The 18,996-nt window shown below is 36.5% G+C and overlaps 9 protein-coding genes across 9 annotated transcripts in view; 8 read left to right on the plus strand and 1 right to left on the minus strand.

The window, feature by feature from the left end:
• Positions 1 to 59: 59 nt before the first annotated feature.
• Positions 60 to 739, plus strand: RHIMIDRAFT_197724 (HIT domain protein; the record flags this gene model as incomplete). The annotated part of the gene is made up of 6 exons (XM_023606224.1): positions 60 to 115; positions 164 to 205; positions 251 to 293; positions 344 to 359; positions 410 to 519; positions 581 to 739. The coding sequence occupies 6 exons, from the start codon at positions 60 to 62 to the stop codon at positions 737 to 739; spliced, it is 426 nt and encodes a 141-aa protein (XP_023470377.1).
• Positions 740 to 805: 66 nt separating this feature from the next.
• RHIMIDRAFT_266630 (uncharacterized protein) lies at positions 806 to 2,060 on the plus strand. Its single transcript, XM_023611926.1, has one exon. It carries the CDS (start codon positions 1,026 to 1,028, stop codon positions 1,572 to 1,574), a length of 549 nt encoding a protein of 182 aa, XP_023470378.1. The 5' UTR covers positions 806 to 1,025; the 3' UTR covers positions 1,575 to 2,060.
• Positions 2,061 to 3,021: 961 nt separating this feature from the next.
• Positions 3,022 to 3,210, plus strand: RHIMIDRAFT_193862 (uncharacterized protein; the record flags this gene model as incomplete). Its single annotated transcript, XM_023605999.1, has 1 exon — positions 3,022 to 3,210. A coding segment is annotated over one exon (189 nt), but the record flags the coding sequence as incomplete, so codon positions are not given.
• A 1,254-nt stretch (positions 3,211 to 4,464) lies between these two features.
• RHIMIDRAFT_247163 (uncharacterized protein) lies at positions 4,465 to 6,287 on the plus strand (the record flags this gene model as incomplete). Its single annotated transcript, XM_023610388.1, has 10 exons — positions 4,465 to 4,550; positions 4,613 to 4,722; positions 4,785 to 4,927; positions 4,976 to 5,129; positions 5,176 to 5,281; positions 5,331 to 5,512; positions 5,573 to 5,772; positions 5,822 to 6,036; positions 6,085 to 6,188; positions 6,241 to 6,287. 10 exons carry the CDS (start codon positions 4,465 to 4,467, stop codon positions 6,285 to 6,287), a joined length of 1,347 nt encoding a protein of 448 aa, XP_023470380.1.
• Positions 6,288 to 6,489: 202 nt separating this feature from the next.
• Positions 6,490 to 7,011, plus strand: RHIMIDRAFT_234268 (uncharacterized protein; the record flags this gene model as incomplete). Its single annotated transcript, XM_023608129.1, has 3 exons — positions 6,490 to 6,499; positions 6,554 to 6,648; positions 6,700 to 7,011. 3 exons carry the CDS (start codon positions 6,490 to 6,492, stop codon positions 7,009 to 7,011), a joined length of 417 nt encoding a protein of 138 aa, XP_023470381.1.
• Positions 7,012 to 10,707: 3,696 nt separating this feature from the next.
• Positions 10,708 to 11,782, plus strand: RHIMIDRAFT_266643 (uncharacterized protein). The gene is made up of 4 exons (XM_023611927.1): positions 10,708 to 11,045; positions 11,097 to 11,173; positions 11,228 to 11,295; positions 11,350 to 11,782. Exons 1-4 carry the CDS (start codon positions 10,857 to 10,859, stop codon positions 11,541 to 11,543), a joined length of 528 nt encoding a protein of 175 aa, XP_023470382.1. The 5' UTR covers positions 10,708 to 10,856; the 3' UTR covers positions 11,544 to 11,782.
• Positions 11,783 to 13,656: 1,874 nt separating this feature from the next.
• Positions 13,657 to 15,504, plus strand: RHIMIDRAFT_266647 (WD40 repeat-like protein). The gene is made up of 8 exons (XM_023611928.1): positions 13,657 to 13,949; positions 14,004 to 14,119; positions 14,180 to 14,339; positions 14,390 to 14,628; positions 14,676 to 14,932; positions 14,993 to 15,154; positions 15,205 to 15,306; positions 15,356 to 15,504. The coding sequence occupies exons 1-8, from the start codon at positions 13,814 to 13,816 to the stop codon at positions 15,393 to 15,395; spliced, it is 1,212 nt and encodes a 403-aa protein (XP_023470383.1). The 5' UTR covers positions 13,657 to 13,813; the 3' UTR covers positions 15,396 to 15,504.
• Positions 15,505 to 15,675: 171 nt separating this feature from the next.
• RHIMIDRAFT_234271 (P-loop containing nucleoside triphosphate hydrolase protein) lies at positions 15,676 to 18,158 on the plus strand (the record flags this gene model as incomplete). Its single annotated transcript, XM_023608130.1, has 3 exons — positions 15,676 to 15,903; positions 15,959 to 18,014; positions 18,067 to 18,158. The coding sequence occupies 3 exons, from the start codon at positions 15,676 to 15,678 to the stop codon at positions 18,156 to 18,158; spliced, it is 2,376 nt and encodes a 791-aa protein (XP_023470384.1).
• Positions 18,159 to 18,188: 30 nt separating this feature from the next.
• Positions 18,189 to 18,996, minus strand: part of RHIMIDRAFT_64878 (uncharacterized protein) — a 1,001-nt gene continuing 193 nt past the window's right edge. Inside the window, exons 2-4 of the mRNA XM_023615512.1 lie at positions 18,666 to 18,962; positions 18,449 to 18,608; positions 18,189 to 18,378 (exon numbers count right to left, since the gene is read on the minus strand). Of these exons, the coding sequence (XP_023470385.1) occupies positions 18,343 to 18,378; positions 18,449 to 18,608; positions 18,666 to 18,919 (450 nt within the window). The 5' untranslated portion in view covers positions 18,920 to 18,962 and the 3' untranslated portion in view covers positions 18,189 to 18,342. The remainder of the gene's footprint in view (positions 18,379 to 18,448; positions 18,609 to 18,665; positions 18,963 to 18,996) is intronic.

Raw genomic sequence — 18,996 nt, forward strand, 5'->3', positions numbered from 1 at the left:
TGAACATGACAGCGTTATTTCGACCTTTTACTCACACTTTTAAACTTTCCAAACGTACCATGTCAACTGCTTCTCAGCATCTTTCTGATAACTGTATTTTTTGCAAGATAATAAGGTAAGAAACAAGTTCATATATATACGCCTTGATGTGAACACAACTTAGACATGAGATTCCCTCATTTAAACTGGTCGAAACCGACAAGAGGTATTTTTTTACTAATAAAAATACTGTTTTAACAGACAACCCTAGTTTCGCATTTATGGATATTGAACCTCTAAGTGAAGGTCATGCTGTAAGTAAAATAACAGCAAAGTAATTCTTTATCAACTCTTGTTTGTTTAGCTTATTATTCCTAAATGTACAAAAAAAGTACAAGCAAAATGCTTCTATTTACTTATTGAGTTCTAGATCACGCAGAATTTATGCATCAAGTGCCTGACGAGTACTTGTCTGAGACGATGCCTATTGCCAAAAAGATTGCTGCAGCTGGAGGTTATTCTCAGTATAATGTGTTACAAGTATGCAAAAAGCTGTTTATATATATACATATGCAACCTTGTTCTAAATCAGATGTTACAGAATAACGGTAGATTGGCTAATCAAGCAGTCCCTCACGTTCACTTTCATGTTATTCCTAAGCCAGATACAGAAACGGGTCTAGGCATTCGATGGAGACCTCTTGAGAAGAGCAAGGACGAGATCAAGGCGAAATATGAGAGCATTATGCAACATATGTAACCATGATGTCATGACAATAAAAAAAGAGCGATATGAGTTGCATTTTTTTTTTTATTATTATTATTCTTTTTGTCTACGCCTTTTTTCTTTATTTTCATTGTTTATTTTAATGTTGGGATCAAGAACACTGCGGGTGATGCATCATGTCAACCGAATAAAAACGGTCCGACCACTACCAAAAAAGTCAGGTCATCCCTGTCCAACCTCGTATCATCCGGTGCGTACGATATCTTTCATGACGATTCCGAGACTGGCATTAGCCATTTCGAGTAAACGACACCGTCAGATGGTGTTGGGTGGTCTTGGTGCTGCCACCTTGCTCAGTTCCGTCCTGGGGCCCGCCGTGTGGATCGCTGTAGGAGGAGCGACATCCGTGTTCTTTTGGAGACTGTACAAGCGAGCCAAGAACTGGTGGGATTATCTGTCACCGGCTTCTTCCCAATTGGTGACGATAACAGAACGACTGGTATCGAGTATGAGCTCTCATCGAGCCACTGAGCTTGTGAGAGAAGAAGCGATTCGACAACTTAGAGAATACTTTGAAAGTACAGATCAAGGCAAGCAGATACTAGAGGAGTTTGGGTTAGATCATGTAAAGGATCTCGTCTGGGACGACGTGTACAAATCAGAAACGACCCGGCTAGACAAAGATGGAAAGCTGCACCAGGTAGTCATTAACTTTTGGTTGTCCGACGAAACGTCTCAGGGGCCTAAGGGTGGAAGCTGCGAAGTGACTGCATCGGCTACGGTCAGAGAAGGTGGAAAGATTCATTTGGATTCCCTATCAATGAATGCTCCTGGTTGGCATGCGGAAGAAGTCATACCAACAAAGTAAAAAAAAAAGATGGGTCGGATGCTAAAGAGAGACAATCTTTATTGACAGATGCCTATTTGATTTTCCGAATTTTCAGACTGGGAGGAAGAATAAAAAAAATTTGAGATGCTTCTAGATATTTTAATAAAGAAAAATACTCAATAATTAATCATCTTACAATTTATTACAAAATCCATGGCTTTAGGGATGGGCGTCTCATTTAAGGTTACAAGAGGAAAAAGATGCGCCTTATAAACAAATAATAAAAAAAGGACACTTACTGAATTAATAAAAACGCTGCGTTATCTGGATTATCATTGGAAAAAGAGTTAATTTTGCTGAGCCATCAATATGATTGTTATGCTGCGTATTGTCCAAAATTATAAACTACGCAGATCATACATTCTGTTGAAGTGGGAAAAAAGAGAGAGAAGGGAGGGGGCGAATAGGAGAAGAGCATAAACACATGTATTCAAAGAATGGGGAAATAGTAAAAAAAAGAAAGTGAGAGAGAGAGGAGCAATTGACAGACAAAGGATATCAGCATGACGTGGGAGGAATATGTGGATCGAATGATTCCCAAAGTTTGTCATGGTTGCCGTGGCTGAGTTCTACATTTTCTTTGCGTAGCCATCTTTTTTTTTGCAGCGATTTGTTTGGTGAGCGTACGACGACCCTCATCATAAACAGGAGATTTTTTTTTTTCATCAACAAAAGGCCAGGCCTATTGTTGGGGGGGGGGTGGGATGCCATGTAACCCAAGGGACAGGGTTCGAAAGCAGGTCACATGGCTGACCAATAAAGTGAGTCTAGGAGTCTTTCCATGGTCGGTCCCCCCATAGCCTGCTCCCCCCGATATAGAATAAAGCAAGTGGAGTGACTCTGGGATAATAATTTTTTTTAGAAAAATATAAAAAGGTTCCATTTGACATTTTAACCCTTTTTTTTTTCCTTCTTTAATTTTTTTTTATTTTATTGACACATATCAGCTTCAACAGCCCCTTCTTCTTTATTTATTTGTATATAAAATCATGTCTAGTTTCCCATTGACAAATAGTATGGATTTAACCAGCCGCAGTAGTTTTGAATTTGAAAATTGTATGGATAAATCAATTAAATCTAGCCCGATGATGAATGATTTAAATACATGCTTCTCTGAAGAAGAAGAGAGTGATTCGACCAACTCAACCAACTCATTAGAAAATAACCATAAACGACTCAACAAGGCTGTCTTGAAGAAACGTGAAGTTAAATGTAAGTAACATTCGTGGATTAAAAAATTTTTTGTATATCCGGTACACCAATGAAAGAATCTGATGCTGACTTTATTATATCTATTTTAGTAAACAAAAAAGATGAGCTCGATTCTGATAATGATTCTTTGATTGAATACTCAAAAAATACGAAAAAGATAAAGAACACTAAAAAACAACAATCATCAGAAACAGAAAAGAAGCAAAAGAGTCTGTACAAGACTGAGCTCTGTCGTAACTGGGAAGAAACTGGTCAATGTCGATATGGATTAAAATGCCAGTATGCTCATGGTGCACAGGATTTACGAGAAATCGAAAGGCATCCTAAATACAAGACTCAAAAGTGCCGTACCTTTCACAAGACAGGTGCTTGCCCTTATGGTTCTCGCTGTACTTTTAGACATTTCAGTTTACCTGGAGATGATGCAAAGATTAAAGAAGAAAATGACAAGATGGGTAGCGTGACGGGTACAAGTGCTACTACTACTACTCTCAGTACGACCGTGTTTCGTGGAACGGAATCATCAAAAAGAGAGCCTATGGTGTTCCCATCCGCATTCACCGAGAATCTAAAGATGTTTCAACCTAACCAATGGTACAATGATACATCTTTTCCTTTTGCAGCTACTGCTACTACTATTCCTCCTGCTTTGGGTGATCAACCATTGAAACGTAACTATGCACCTTTTGTTGATTATGAAGATTCACTTCTTCCATCCAACGCAGAAAGTTTATTACCTCATCAACTTTTATTTGATCTTGATTCACCTGATGTAGAAGAACAAATGAAACATTGTCCAATTCGCAATTATGTATCTCAGATTCCCAGTTATCAGCATACTACTATTAATACAACTAATACTAACGACACTCTCTGTAAATCCTTCTTCCGTCCATGGTTAATTTAAACTTGTTTATACACTCTAACCTTTTTTTCTTCTTTGGCATTTTTGTTTCTTATCTCTTTTATACACACACTTTTTTTATATATTGTAAAGTAATATTTGTGTAGGAGATAATGTATGGAAAAATACTCTCTTTTTTTATTTATTACACAATAACAGCATCCCTATAACCCCCTCTCTCCTCTTTATTATAAAAATGTAAATGTGCTAACTTATTTCAATAAATATTATTTTTATATAAACATACAGTGGCTTGATTGAATGCTTTGTTACGCCAACTTATACATGACACACACACATATACACTGTGAGAATATGTCGTCGTCTTCTTTTGACATTGACCCATTGATTTTACAAAAGTTCTTTTTCAAAAAAAAGAAAAAGTACGGCTTTTTTGAGCGAAACAGAAAACTTGGATAACTAGCAAAGTTCCTCCCTTGCCTTTTTTTTTTCTAGGGCGCAGCTTGCCTTGATTTGTCATCTCTTCCATAATAAGGTTTTCCCCTCCTCCAATGATGAATCATCTGCCGTATCTATATAAAAGAGAGAGAATATGCACAAGTTCAAATGGACCTTATTGGTGACAAAATGTAGAAATTACAGATATATGATTCAAGCCTTCATTTTTGACAGAGGCGTCTGTAAAATTTGGGTTATTCAATCTCGTATCTAATTGGACGAAAACAGTGGGACTGTTTGTGTCAATAAGTAAAAGCAAGAAAAAAAAATAAGGTGTGTTTCTCTACAACAATTATGCTCTTTGAAAAACCTAAACATCACCAGCAGAGACTAAGTGAATTTCAAGCAGTAATATTAGCTGGATATGGAAGTAGTAATAGGTAACTTAGTCATGAACCGCCTATAAAACACACAAACAGATATAAACTATTATGGTTCACAGATTGTATCCCATTTCAGAAGAGGATAATTTACCAAAAGCATTACTGCCGGTTGGAAACAAGCCTATTATTTCATATACTTTAGAATGGCTCGAGAAAGCGGGAATTCATGGTAATAAAGAAATGTTTGCTTCTGTAGTCAATACTCACACACACACTCTCTTTTTTATATAGAGGCTATTGTCGTGGCTAATGCACAACAAAAACTGTCAGCTTATCTTAGAGGATATACAGGAAATGTTCATTGTACAGTAGCCACTGTTGATGAAGATATCGGAACAGCAGCAGCTCTGAGAACCATCAAGGATAAGATTGATGTAACGATAAAAATAGAAAAAAGCATAAAAAACTTATATGTTATATAGAGAGATTTTATTGTGATTCCTTGTGATCTTATCACAGAACTCAATCCACGCGACTTATTAGACGCGCACCGTGTCTATGATCCAACATTTACAGCATTATTCTATGAACCTGGGTCCACTGAAGCATTAAGCAAAGATGACGGTAACAACAAGAGTAAATTGTTTGAATATTGTTTAATAATTATATATATATATATTAGAGCCACTTCCTTATGTTGGTATTGATGCTACTCAGAATGCCTTGGTTTATATGGCTCAAAGATCAGAAGATGAAGATTTTTCGATGCGCATGTCCTTACTGAAAAAGTAAATGTGGAATACTACGTGATCACACATTGTTAACTCTTTCTCTTAGGTTCCCTCGTGTACGTATTCATACAGACTTGCAAGATGCCCACTTTTATATTTTCAAGAGATGGGTGATAGACATCGTGGCTGATAAAGAAAATGTGGAAAGTATCTCTGAAGACTTAATTCCCTTGTTAGTCAAATGCCAATATCAAAGAAAATTAGTAGAGAGAGAAAACATTGAAAAGTGTAAGTATGAGAAAAGCAATGTACCGAAGATATATATAAGCTGACATCAGTCCCTCATAGATTCATCCTCACACCATTATCTTCTTGCCAATGCTCTCTCACTTTCTACAACACAGTCCATTGGTATCAATGATTCCTTTAGCAAGGACCCCATCCAACCAGACTTTAATAGTCCCATCAAATCCTACGTGCACGTTTACCGGGGCGGTTTCTGTGGCCGTGGTAACACGATTGCAAGTTATAACGAATTGAATCGTTATGTAAGTATGTCGGTTATTTTATTGGATGCTTATTCATATGATATTATAGGTCACAAAGCAAGGCGCAAGTATCATGCGTCAACCTGCAACAGCAGAGATTGCGCCTCGAACTCAAGTAGGAAATGATTCGGCTGTAGGCGAATATACAAAGATCGATGAACGATCCTCTGTTAAGAAATCATGTGTGGGTGCTCATTGTGTTATTGGCAAGAATGTAAAGATAGCCAACTCAGTTATTATGGACCATGTGGTGATTCATGACAAGTAAGATAATTTACTTTAAAAAACAACAGTGACTAAAAAGTTGAATAGTGTCAAGATTGATGGTTGTATTATCTGTAATCATGCAAAGATTTTGGATAAAGCCAGTCTGAAAGATTGTGAAGTAGCAGGAGGATACACAGTGGATAAAGAAAGTAAGTTTTATATATAATAATTATATTGTGTAAATGCTTATGATTATCTTAGGTCAATTGAAGGGAGAAAAATTAGTCTCCTTTAGAGAAGCCATTTGATTATGAACAGAAAATAAAAAGGAAAAAGTTTAGATCTCCTTCAATGTTACACTTTTTGTTTGTGCGTTCTGAATCAGTAATCAGGATCATATCAATTTCATTTTCCGACAGCGCACATACGCACACACACATACACTTTATTTCTTTCTTGCTTTTCCTTGTCTTTTTTCTTCTTTGTTTTTTTTTGTTTTTTGTTATAATAATGTCTTTTAGTAAGAGAATCATCAAAATATAAAGATATGACATCTAAACTGACAATGATGTAGGTGTAAAGCTTGAACAATTTAGAACAAAGCACGAACTGGCTCGAAATTTTTACGATGATAATGAGTTTTGTCCACTTTATGATATTGAAGAAGAGGTATGCACTAATATAGCCAGTCTATAATAAATGTGTTTATACCCTTGTTAGGCTTTTGAGCACCGAGAAAGGATTCAAAAACGTGCATCACCTCATTCATCACCCAGTCTATCCTATTATAATACTCCTACAAGCACACCTCCTATGAGACGATCGATTCCCATTATCGATCCTACCAATATGGCGCCTGTATCGATCAAACCAGACTCCACATGGTCAAATGTATCTTACAGTAATAGAATGTATTCTCATTATTATGGCTGTGCCACACAACCTACTCAACCACGCAAGATTATCCCAATCATAGACCCTGCCACCAAACAAGCTCTTCCATCTCCTAAATATCACGTTTCAGTTCGCTGAGAAAGTCCCCTCATGTAAATTTTTTTTTTCTATACACACACACAATCTCACATACATATAATGCATATCATTATTATCTTATTTGAACTCAAAGTGTATACTACCATATATATAATTCTCTACAATAATATATTCATTTATAAATAAAGTGTATTTGCCACATGATCAACCCTATTAAATGGTTAAAGTACTGTCCAGATCTTTATAAAGGGGATATATCAAAGTGGACTCGGGTAATTCATCGTGTCATTAGCTTATTGAAAAAATAAATAATACTTGGCATTACTTGTCTTTTTTTTTTTTAAAAAAAAAAGAATAACAACATACTATGAGAAACCGTTGAGCTAAAAAGAAATAATAGAATTGGACACACAATGGCACTTTGTTTGCATTTAAAACAAAAAGAAGCAAAAGAAGCACGATAAGAGAAGCAATAGTTAGCAATGTCCTTATCTATAACAGATACATATCTACTATAAAGTGTAGATTTGACCATAAACAACCGTGATGGTAGATGTCCTGATGTGCATTGTACAAAAACGACCTTGTTCTTAAAATTAGGCTTTAGAAAGGCACGTGCTTTTGAGCAAACCTTCACCAAATCTTTAAAGTGAAGCTAAATAAAGATGTGTATACTATGTTGGCTCAGTAATCATATCAGATGTGTGTTTAATAACTCAATAGAACGAAATTCACAAAATCATGGCCTATGCTTTACTATTGCATTCATTTCTTTTTTTCTAAAAAAAAAATCACGCATATACTTTATATGCATAAATTACAGCCAATCTCTCAATAGATAGTGCCTGACTAGGCCTTGTCCATTGCCTAATAAATTCAGATGGATGTGGTTACAGTACATTTGGCAAAGCTGCAAGTAGAGTAGACCATACTCGATAATCAAAGTTACCCAATTTCTATTGACTTGATGGATCGAGAAAAGTGTCAGCAACCTCCCCGATAATGTCACAAAGTCGACAAGATTAGATAAGAATGGACCTTTGGCGCACGCTTTGATTTTTTTTTTTTCAAAAGCAATAGAAATTTACCACTTGTCTCCATCGTGGTTACTCAGATCTCTATACTTTTTACTATAAATGTCATTTTAAGGGTGTGGGGGCATATCTATGCAGTGTAACGATTAAATACAGCTTTTAAAAATAAAAAAGCATGAAGGACCATTGCTTTAAAGGGGAAAGTGGGCAAAGGCGCGCCTTGAATTCAACTAAAAGCATCTCTGGCCCTATATTAAAATCACATGTACACATTCGTGATTTTAATAATAACTCAAAGAGAGACAAGGGAGGGACAAAGGCGCACAGTTTTTATGCAAAGTTAATAACAATTCAACGTGCTTTTAGAGATCATTTCTTGTCCACCCTCCCTTTTTTGTTATCCGAGAGACAATTGCGTTATTTGTAATAAATGTAGAATAAAAAAAGCTGACAATATTCTCATTACTATTTTTATCGGTTAAACCCGAGGCTGTCTTGTCAAACTGATGCGTCGATAATTTGAATGTAATAGTCCCTCTTCAGCTTTTTCCAGAAGCTTATCGAATAACACCGATAGATTAGCAGATCGTAGAGCTGTAGAGATTTCGTTTTTCGGTCAGCTCATTGTTAAAATTACTTGCCGAGAATACTCTCTCAGTTGCTATGTGAAGCTACTTTTCAACCATCGCTTTTGTCCAAAGCATCATTGACACTGGTTTGAGCTCGAAGATGAAAGAGGTTGAGGTTGTAGAGCCATGTGAAATCAAAAGATATGGAGATATATAATTCTCCTTCAGAATGGACTGATGGCTCAACGCCCCTTCATTTGTTTATATATTCCACTTTAACTAGCTTGTCAGTATGTGCTCTACTTTTTCCTAATAATGACAGGTGTTTATAGTGCTAGTACAGAAACAGCCAATGATTTGGGGTGTTTTTTCCATACAATAGTAAAATGAGACATGAACAATAATAGATCACTGAGAAAGTCGGTTTTTAAGTTGAGTAATCTAGTAAAAGATATAAATGTGACAGCTTATCATTCTTTACTTGCTAAAAATGTCCATGACTTTGAAAACAGAGCAATACTAATGAAACAGACATGAGTGATAAAACTTTACAAACTGGGTCACCTGTGTATCGTAATGAAAGGGGAAGGGGATATACCAACAAATTAAATAAAAGACTCAATCCAAGTTGAATGATGAAATAAAAAAAAAGGGGCACACTATAAACCTTTCCATGATATGATCATAAATCGCTCTATATTCCATATTTAAAGAATAATCTTCATATGGCGTACACTTTTCTCCCATGAAGCTTTACTTAGCCAAGGAGTTCATTTTTCACAATTAATTTTAAAAGGTACAACAACAGCAAAATAGTGCCAAAAAAAAGTTTCCAAAAAAGTATTGTATCATCTCCGATAAACCCTTAAAAGAGAGAACACTTTTTTTTAAGAAAGGTTTCAAGTGATGTCTATCTAGTTTCTGTTTTGTAGATTGTGTCTTGTCTATTTTTCTTTTTTTAGTAATCACTACAGTCATTCATTCATCTTCTTATTCCTCTCCCCTTCCTTTCTTCTTTCTTTCTTCTTTTCCCTTCTTACTTTGTATACCACACGTACATTCATCATATCATCAGTTGTCATGGATACTATTCAACTTGGAACAACAAATAGTACACCTGTCATGTCTACCTCCATTAAACCCAAAGTATCTACAAGTACTCCTATTTTATCAAATAATAGAAGCAATAAAGGTAAATGGTAGCAAGTGAAGAAAAAGATTAATAAAGATTTTTTTTAGAACGAAGATTCAAAAAAATACAATCCATTCACCCTTCAGACAATAAGAATACAGCGCATGCCAACAATTTACCGTCATTAAATAAAAAAACATTAGCCACAGCGTTATCATTTAGATCTTATAACAAATCTTCTATTCCAATTCAAAAACTAAAGGCAGATGTAGATACGATTTTATTAAACAAAGAAACAACAAAATATATAAATCAAAAATTAGTTTCCACAGCAACAGATATTTACAGTCAATCCAATATAAACAGCAGCTCTGGGTCCTTGGCCCTGTCTGAAAGTGGAAGCAGTACGACAAGCACTTTTAATTCAAATGAAATTATTTGTGACACCAGTAATGTAGTTGGTGATACATTTACTTCGCAACTGTGCAAGACAGATTTTACAAAGATATCCTCGTGCGATGACGAGGAAAAGCAATCACACACTGATGATCTTGAAACGAGCGTGCATCCATGTGAGCCTGTGAGAAGTTCAGGCTTAAATAATCTATCGGAACAACCTAGCGTGCAGCCAACAGCGTCTATTTCATCACAGATCATCTCATCCAGTAGATCATTGCTTAGAAAAAGTATGCACGGCAATAAATTTGCGTCAAATAATGCAAAGGAGGAAGAAAAGTCAAAGAAGAGATCAGTGTCGCTTCTGAGACGATCGAAAAGTCAAAGATCGGTTGCCTCGAGTACAAACGATGTAAAAGCATCCAATAAATCCACCAAGAGTATAAACCCATTACCGACTCTGAATACGTGTAAAATCGATCCTACCACCTTCTTGGCTGGACCAGCCACATCATCATCATTAACTGTACAGAATAAAAAGTTTGTTTTAATGTATCGATTGCTTGAAAGCATGACATGCGGTGGTCATGTCACAGGCAACCTTCATATTCCTATGGATTTATGGTAAGTTCATCATGTTCTAGATTCTCTCTTTTAATCTCTTGATGCATTAGGTATCAGACGAATGTACGCTTACCATATATTGAAGCAAAGATAGCAGCCTCGGAATTATTAATAGCCGTGTTAGAAAAGATGAATGCTCGAAAGAATATTGAACTCAACATATCAGCCGTGATCAATGAACTCAAGATACTGAGACAAACCTTGAATCAAATCAATGATACTTTGATGCGAAAATTAGGACGTCCAGCGCCTACTGTGCCCTTGAATAACAAACAGGAACAAGGAAATATACATAGATATTCTATTAGAACGTCACAAGTAAAGTCAAAAAAAAAGTAAAAGAATGCATTCAACTCATTGCATAAAAAGACAATAGCCACTTGGAGTTCAAGGTTATCAAAATCAGTGGAGAAAATGAGATTTGATACAACACGGAACACAGTACCGTAAGTTTCTTTTTGATCGTAATGTCTCTCTTTTTTGCTCATCTGTTACGTTAGGAATGATGGGCAAAATGAACTGTACATCAAGACACTTATGAAATTATTTACAGATGCCAAAGTATTGGGTACGTTGGTTTAGAAGCAGTTTTTTAGTTGATTTGCTAATATTTGTTATACAGAGAGATGGGATGACGCATTAACCTCTATCATGCACAAGGCAGGGAAGCGTGAGGGTTTAGTCAAGGAAGCATATCAGATCAATATGGCCTGTATATCGCAGTTTATGACTATCGTATGTGGATTTGTACTAAAGGACTATGAGATTCTGCTGAACAAGTGGTTCAAGCGAAGTACATACTGGCTGACTGAATAATAGCGATGTCTTTATAATGTTTAATGTTTATGAAAATTTTACACCTTTAATTTATGTATTAACAAATATATTGCCTTGACAACTGCCTCCTGGCAACGATATTATCATTTAACCATAACCAACGCCTTTTACTTTCATGCCATCATCGACATACGCATTAAGTCTGTCTTTGTTAAAATACCTCCCACATAACAATGCGACGACCATGCCTCGGACTTGGAGCGTTTATAATATCATGACATACAATTCAAGTTCAATCAAAAGGTGCTTGTAGGGCCTACTCTGCTCTACTGAAAGTGCAAGGAAGCAAGCTTTATGACACCGAAGCTTGAGGTGGCTGACGTGATGAAGAAGAAGTTGTGTCCTTTCCGGATATTACACATGTCTGTCAAAAAGGGCCACTCCAATGCACTTCTTTACCACAGGATCATGCATCGTTTTAGTTTGCATTGAGAATGCAACATATGTTTGCTCTCTCTTGTCTATCACCGCATCTAACTGAGTTAAAGGTCATATAAATATGTCGGTATTGGCATCAAGAGATATAAAGCACATTCATTTAGGTCACCTCAAGCACTTTTGCAAAACAAAGTGGTAATACTATTGACAGGGTTAAACAATATGTACATTGATCTCATAGATCAGACACGTTTGAACAGTGTTACTTGGGTGCTTGAACTCACGCACGGAAAGCTCATGTATCACGAATTCGGTTTATGCATTTTGTCCGGAATAAATCGTCCGAATTTGCATTCAATGTTTAGGTGCTATCCCCTACGATTAGTCCTCAGTAAGATTTCTAATCACTTATATAAGTGAGTCTCTAAACTGATGTACTGTGTATATAAGGTATATAGTGTGTAAGTACCACATAAAGCTTTTTATCAGTAACGGCTCATGACATTTTCAAACAGCGCCTGACGTAAACTATATAAAATGAAAGTACTTTCCAGTGTTTCTTTTTTTCCTTTTTCTTTTATAAAATACGCACAATATGTCTGGAAGTGAACAAAACCAATGGCACGAAAAATTAGTTGGCAAGTATATAGTCGAAGATGATGCACCTACCACACTTTCCGAGGGAGAGGTAAATGTCTAAAAGAGCGTTTTTAAGACTATTGATGTTTATGCATTCCAGTATGTTCGCGTCAAGGATTTACCAAAGCCAAACAGAGTTCTTTTTGCTAATAGCATAATAACAATGGACTATAGAACAGACAGACTTAATGTTCATGTGGATGATAACATGAAAGTAAAAGGCGTTAGTTATGGTTAAATGATCATGTCATTGCCAAGAGACAGTTGCCAAGGCAATATCTTTTTTGTTGATAATAAAATTAAAGATGTATATTTTTCATAAACACTCGGCCAGTCTTGTTGAAATACATCCGTTGTCGTTACCAACGGGTCAAACGAAGTCTTCAATAGGTTGGAACTAATAAAAAGCCAGCGAAGAGGAGCTGCGAAAAGATGAACAATCTGCTGTAAAAGCAGAGATAAAGAAGGACATAATGTTACTATCATTGCAGCAATCTCATATCATGACCTTGAGGACATCTCAACAAATATAATTCAAGGAGATCTTTTTCAATAAACTGATTAAATAATAGTGATATCATTATGATGCTTATGAAAAATGTAGATATCAGAGAAAAATTGTGCTAAATGGTGTGTAAATGATGGCAATAGCATTATTGATCGATCCAGTTCCTGTCCCGATAAAACGCAAATAGATATATCTGCCAAACTTCGAACGCTTAAAGTTTATGTTCTGACCTAATCATTTACAAAATAGGCTATGTGCCCATTGTATACCCGTTGAAACTTTGCAGTCAGTGTTCAGCTGGTAGTGCTCATGGTGGAAACAGTAAATTACTTTTACTTAGTTACAACTAGCTGGGTACTAATTGTTCTATTTAATACTGTCAGCTCCATCCAATGATAGGTCTGGAACTGAGACGTCAACTCAGCATTGAACATTCGATCGATTCTTGCAGATTATGTTAATAATAGCTGTAATATTAGATCAAGGAATGCTGCGTTTAATAGAGTGCTTTAGCCAGCACTATAGAGCCACTTGTTTGGCTCTTTGCACTTGTAAGTATTTTATTCTATTCTGATTCGAAAAGAAAATACCAACATCATCATTATTCTATCCAATCAAAATATTCTGGGGTGATTTAAGCGAGTGCGATTTGTCAACACCGTTCATCAATGCACCAGACTGTACCTTTTTTTTTCCTTCCCACACGACGCAATAAATAAAGAGAATGAACCTTGGAGATAAAAGCACTAATGAGATCCTTTTTTTAAACTTCAATCAAGACTTTAGCTGTATATCAGTCGGAACTGAAAGAGGCTATAGGATATACAACTGTGATCCCTTTGGAAAATGTTATTCAAAACGTAAAGTCAAATTAAGACAAGTAATGATACTAATGTCGAATATAATGTATATAGAATCAGGAGGAACAGGTATTGTAGAAATGCTTTTTTGTACTTCACTTGTTGCCTTGGTAGGCGCTGGTGAATGTCCTGCTCTCTCACCAAGACAACTACAGATTATAAATACAAAAGTATACATATATAATATATGTGTGATAAAAGATAAAGATAGTAACTTTTATGTATAACAGAGGCAAACAACTATCTGTGAATTATCTTTTCCTACTGCTATCCTGGCTGTAAAGATGAACAGGAGGAGACTGATTGTAGTATTGGAAGAGCAGATCTTTCTATATGATATCAGCAACATGAAACTGCTTCATACCATCGAGACCAACCCCAATCCAAATGGTAAGAGAATACCTTAGATATAAGAAAAGAATAAATTAAACTTCAAATAGCCATCTGTGCCTTATCGCCTTCTAGTGAAAACTGCTTTATTGCTTATCCTGCACGTTCTTCTACTTCACCTTTTTCTCCAACTAGCCAATCTTCCAACACGCTCTATGTATCTGGAGATGTAGAGTTGTTTGACGCTCTTGGTCCACAAACGACAAACATTGTTCAAGCACACAAGAGTCCTGTCAGCTGTCTGTCAATGAACTCTGAGGGTACTTTACTTGCTACAGCAAGTGAAAAGGTACGTATAAGGCTCAAACCATTTTCGTCATAATAACACTTTAGTAGGGAACCGTGATTAGAATATTTTCGACACTGGATGCAACCAAAGTTTATCAGTTCAGACGAGGATCGTATCCTGCAAAAATTTATTCCATGTCATTTAACCTAGTCAGTTCTCTTTTATGTGTTTCCAGTGACACAGAAACTGTCCATATCTTCAAGTTGGCGGCAAACGGAAACAGTCCCGGCGCGGTTCATAATCATGTATCATATGAGAAGGAATTACAAGAGAAAGAAGTGAATGGAAGAGGTTCTAGTGTTGGGTAAGAGTCTTGTTCTAGAGGGGGCATATTAAAAGTGAAGGCTCATTCATTTTATTATAGTCAAATGCTTCGACGTTCTTCTATGCACTTGGGTCGTAATTTAGCTGGAAGTGTTGGATCTTATTTACCCGATGTTATCACCGAGATGTGGGAGCCTACTCGAGATTTTGCTCAACTCAAGTTACCAAGTGCGGGTATAAGAAGTTTAGTGGCATTAAGCAGGTATAATCTCTATAGATGTCATTTTACATTAATTAACCTTATTTATGTAGTACTACGCCACAAGTCATGGTTGTCACATCCGAGGGTTACTTTTATCAATACAATATTGACTTGGAGAATGGTGGTGAATGTGTCTTACTCAAACAATACAGGTAACTAAGCTATTAATCAAAGGCTCTATGTTTTGACTCTATTCTATAGCTTGCTGGAATCTTCTGATGATAATGTTTGTTCTGAATAATAATAAAAACGTCTGCAGTTATTCGCGCACAAGATCAACAACTCTAATGATTTTGATCATCAGTCCTTTATTATTAAAAAGACAATGAGTTCTGTCTCTTTGAGAGACACATAAAATAAATGTGGTCAGCACATAGATAACACATAATTGAAAAAGTTGTTATTGTTGTTTCATTTTGTGCGAATAAAGTGTAAACATAAAAAAAAAGAAGTGGCTTTTTGACAAGGAAACTGTATTTCAATTTTTTGTATCATTTTTTGAGATCTAACGTTTTGATCCAATGGCCATAAAAAAGAAGAACAACAACAATCTCAAAAAGAAAAAGTCTCAAATAGAGTATGAAGAGCTAACAGGAGACATCAATTCTTGGGATTGGTCAGAATCAGCAGGAACTTCAGACGCTTTTTTGACAGACGACGTAGGAGGATTTCTGTGTTTGGAAGAAATTAGTGATGTTGAAATAGAATATGAAGGAGACGAAACAACAGGAAAAGTAGCCAAGTTTAAAGTAAGGAAAAAATAAAATAAAATAAAGAAAACAGAGTTGTTTATTATTTTCTTAGAGAATCAAAAAAACAGATCGTAAACCAACAAAGAAGGCTGAGCCTACTGCTCCTCTCAGTATTGAGGAAACAGGCAAATACTACGATTTGGACACATTTGATGAAGAATTGGCTGCCAAGACAGAGGCTGATACTAAGGATAACAAAGACAGTAAGATTGTACAAGGAGAGATCGATACAGTCGAAGACGAGATCGAAAGAGATGACATGGAAATAACAGACACTACAGAAAAGCCAAATGATGACAATAAGCAAAAGGAAAACGAAACACAGTCAAAAAAGACAAAGGCACAAAAGCTATTGGAAAAGAAAAAGAAAGACCTGGAAAGATTGATGGCACAAGTGAAAAAACTTGAAGAAGAAGTAGAAGTGACTGAAAAAGAACCTAAGAAAGAAGAAGAAAAGAAAAAACCAGAAGGGAAGAAGCGACCGACAGTAGACGATATTGACACAACTGTTGATGTATCTGCTTGGAACGATCTTCAATTGGCTGAGCCTATTGTAAATGCTTTGAGATACCATAAATTCAGCGCGCCTACACCTATTCAAGAAAAGACGCTTCCTTTAGCCTTGAGGGGTCGTGATATCGTTGGTTCAGCCGAAACAGGTTCCGGTAAGACGTTGGCCTTTGGTATTCCCATTGTGCATTATCTCGCCACCCATCAGAAAGAAGGACTTGCCGGTTTGATCTTAACACCTACACGTGAATTGGCCATTCAAGTGAAGGAGCATATCTCGAATATAGCATTGTTTACTGACACTCGCTGTGTGGCCATTGTGGGTGGTATGTCAGTTCAAAAGCAAGAAAGATTATTAAAGAACAAGCCTGACATTATTGTTGCCACTCCGGGTCGTCTTTGGGAGCTTTTTTCAAGCAATCAAGAATACATGGACATGTTGAAGCATATCAAATTCCTTGTCCTTGATGAAGCTGATCGTATGTTAGAAAAGGGCCACTTTGAAGAACTGACCAACATTTTGAATTCGATTTCCACCAAGAGACAAAGTACAACGGATTGGCCAGAACAGGTGAAAGATGGTACGAGAAAAGTGCTGCCTCAAGATCTCGGCGTTCACCAGACGTTCATCTTTACTGCAACACTCAACAAAGACATCCGCTTTAATGTCAAGGCAAAGAAGAGAAAGATTACACCTCAACCGACAGGCACAATGGATGATCTCTTGAGTCGTATTGAATTTGCTGATCAAGAACCAGCACTGATCGACATCACATCTGAAAACATGGTGGCATCTCGCCTGTTGGAAGCCAAGATTGAATGTCTTCAAAACGAAAAGGATATGTATGTCTACTACTTTGTTACGCGTTATCCTGGTCGTACAATCATCTTTGTCAATTCAATTGACTCTATTCGTCGTCTGGTGCCCGTGTTCAAATTGCTAAACATTGAAGTACTCGGTTTACACGCTCAAATGCAGCAGAAGCAACGTTTGAAGAATTTAGATAGATTTAAGGCAAATGATAAAGCTGTCTTGGTTGCTTCAGATGTGGCTGCTCGTGGTTTGGATATTCCTTTGGTTGAGCACGTCATTCATTATCAATTGCCACGATCAGGAGAGATTTATGTCCATCGAAGTGGTCGTACAGCTCGTGCCAACCGTGATGGTGTTTCATTGTTGTTATGTGGACCAGAGGAAACAAAGGTGTATCAAAAGTTATGCCAGACTTTGAGAAAGGGAGAAGAATACCCCATGTTCCCTGTTGACCTGAATATCTTAAGATCCATGAAGGAGCGTGTTGAGCTGGCAAGACAAATTGATTCCATTCAACATAAAGAATCAAAGCAGGTTCATGAAGAGAATTGGATGCGTAAACTGGCACAAGAGATGGATGTCGATTTCGACGAAGATATGATGCAAGGAAAGGGTCATCAAAAGTCCAACAAGGAACTTCAACGAGAGAAAGCCAAGGTGAATGGTTTAAAGAGTCAGCTGAACCAATTATTGCAAAAGCCTATATTACCTGCTGGTGTATCTAGGAAGTTCTTGACGGGTGGTCTTGTCTCTGGTTTAGTGGACAGACTTATAGAGAATAAAGGTAAAGATATACAGATATAAAGAGAAACTTTGACTAATAGTATATTTTATAGATCAAAAAGTACTTCCTGCTTCAACAAATACAAAGGCTGTAGATGACTTGCACACTGTGAAAAAGCGCAAGACGAACAAAAGTAATAAATAGTTTAGAAATTTTTTTTATTATTATTGTTCCTTCTTTGATTGTTCAATTTTCTTTTCGGAAGAAACGCGTATACCGCTGACAAGACGAATGATGAGAATGACCACATCATTAAGTTTTCTTACAGGGTAAAAGATGGCGATTCTGTTTGGCAGTATCCATTCTGATTGAGCGTTGACACCGGATGCTAACTTTTGATTATATGGTGTACTTGCTCTTGGGGCTGCCAACATGGCCATGATGATGAACTGTAAAAAAATTAGACACGAAAAGCGGCATATTTTACAACTTACAAAAGGATAAACAAGGTTGAATATGGCACCAGATCGAAGAAAACTAAGGAAAAAGGTCAAAATGGTCATTGGAAATCCAAAGCCCAAGAAGAAAGACCAATGTTTTTCCATATAGGATAGGCGTTGTTCAATATTCCAACCCATATAGACCCACTTGTACCTAAGAGAGAGAGAGAAAGGTTAGTCAGCTGAAATACGGTTAAGGTTAGATTCTTACTCAAAACAATAATAAGATGTTATGATACAGTTCATCAGAAAAGATAGAAAGATTCCGATAAAAGGCACTTTAGACAAGAGTGCAGCAGTGATGCCACAGTTGATGTATAAAATAACCGTGTATATACCAGAGGCTACATTCTGAACAGGATTTGTAGCTGTCTTTTGTTGCTGTTGACTAGCCTGAATCTGGTATGATTTCTCAGCTACTTTACTAAAGAATCGTCCGTTTAATCCGAGGAGTATAAAGTACATTGGAAAGCCCAATAGATGCTATACGGTTTGATATTACTATTATCTTCTTTTTGCATGTTATTTTTTTTTTTTTTTTT

This window comes from Rhizopus microsporus (assembly GCF_002708625.1).
Source record: "Rhizopus microsporus ATCC 52813 unplaced genomic scaffold scaffold_2, whole genome shotgun sequence".
Taxonomy (NCBI): domain Eukaryota; kingdom Fungi; phylum Mucoromycota; class Mucoromycetes; order Mucorales; family Rhizopodaceae; genus Rhizopus; species Rhizopus microsporus.

Bases quoted from the DNA above. Each gene is read 5' to 3' on its own strand.
- RHIMIDRAFT_266630 (XM_023611926.1), top strand. From the start codon at position 1,026: ATGGTGTTGGGTGGTCTTGGTGCTGCCACCTTGCTCAGTTCCGTCCTG.
- RHIMIDRAFT_266643 (XM_023611927.1), top strand. From the start codon at position 10,857: ATGAATGCTCGAAAGAATATTGAACTCAACATATCAGCCGTGATCAAT. The intron at 11,174-11,227 runs GTAAGTTTCTTT...CTGTTACGTTAG, and splicing joins ACAACACGGAACACAGTACC to GAATGATGGGCAAAATGAAC. The intron at 11,296-11,349 runs GTACGTTGGTTT...TTTGTTATACAG, and splicing joins TACAGATGCCAAAGTATTGG to AGAGATGGGATGACGCATTA.
- RHIMIDRAFT_266647 (XM_023611928.1), top strand. From the start codon at position 13,814: ATGAACCTTGGAGATAAAAGCACTAATGAGATCCTTTTTTTAAACTTC. The intron at 14,120-14,179 runs GTATACATATAT...TATGTATAACAG, and splicing joins TACAGATTATAAATACAAAA to AGGCAAACAACTATCTGTGA. The intron at 15,307-15,355 runs GTAACTAAGCTA...TCTATTCTATAG, and splicing joins GTCTTACTCAAACAATACAG to CTTGCTGGAATCTTCTGATG.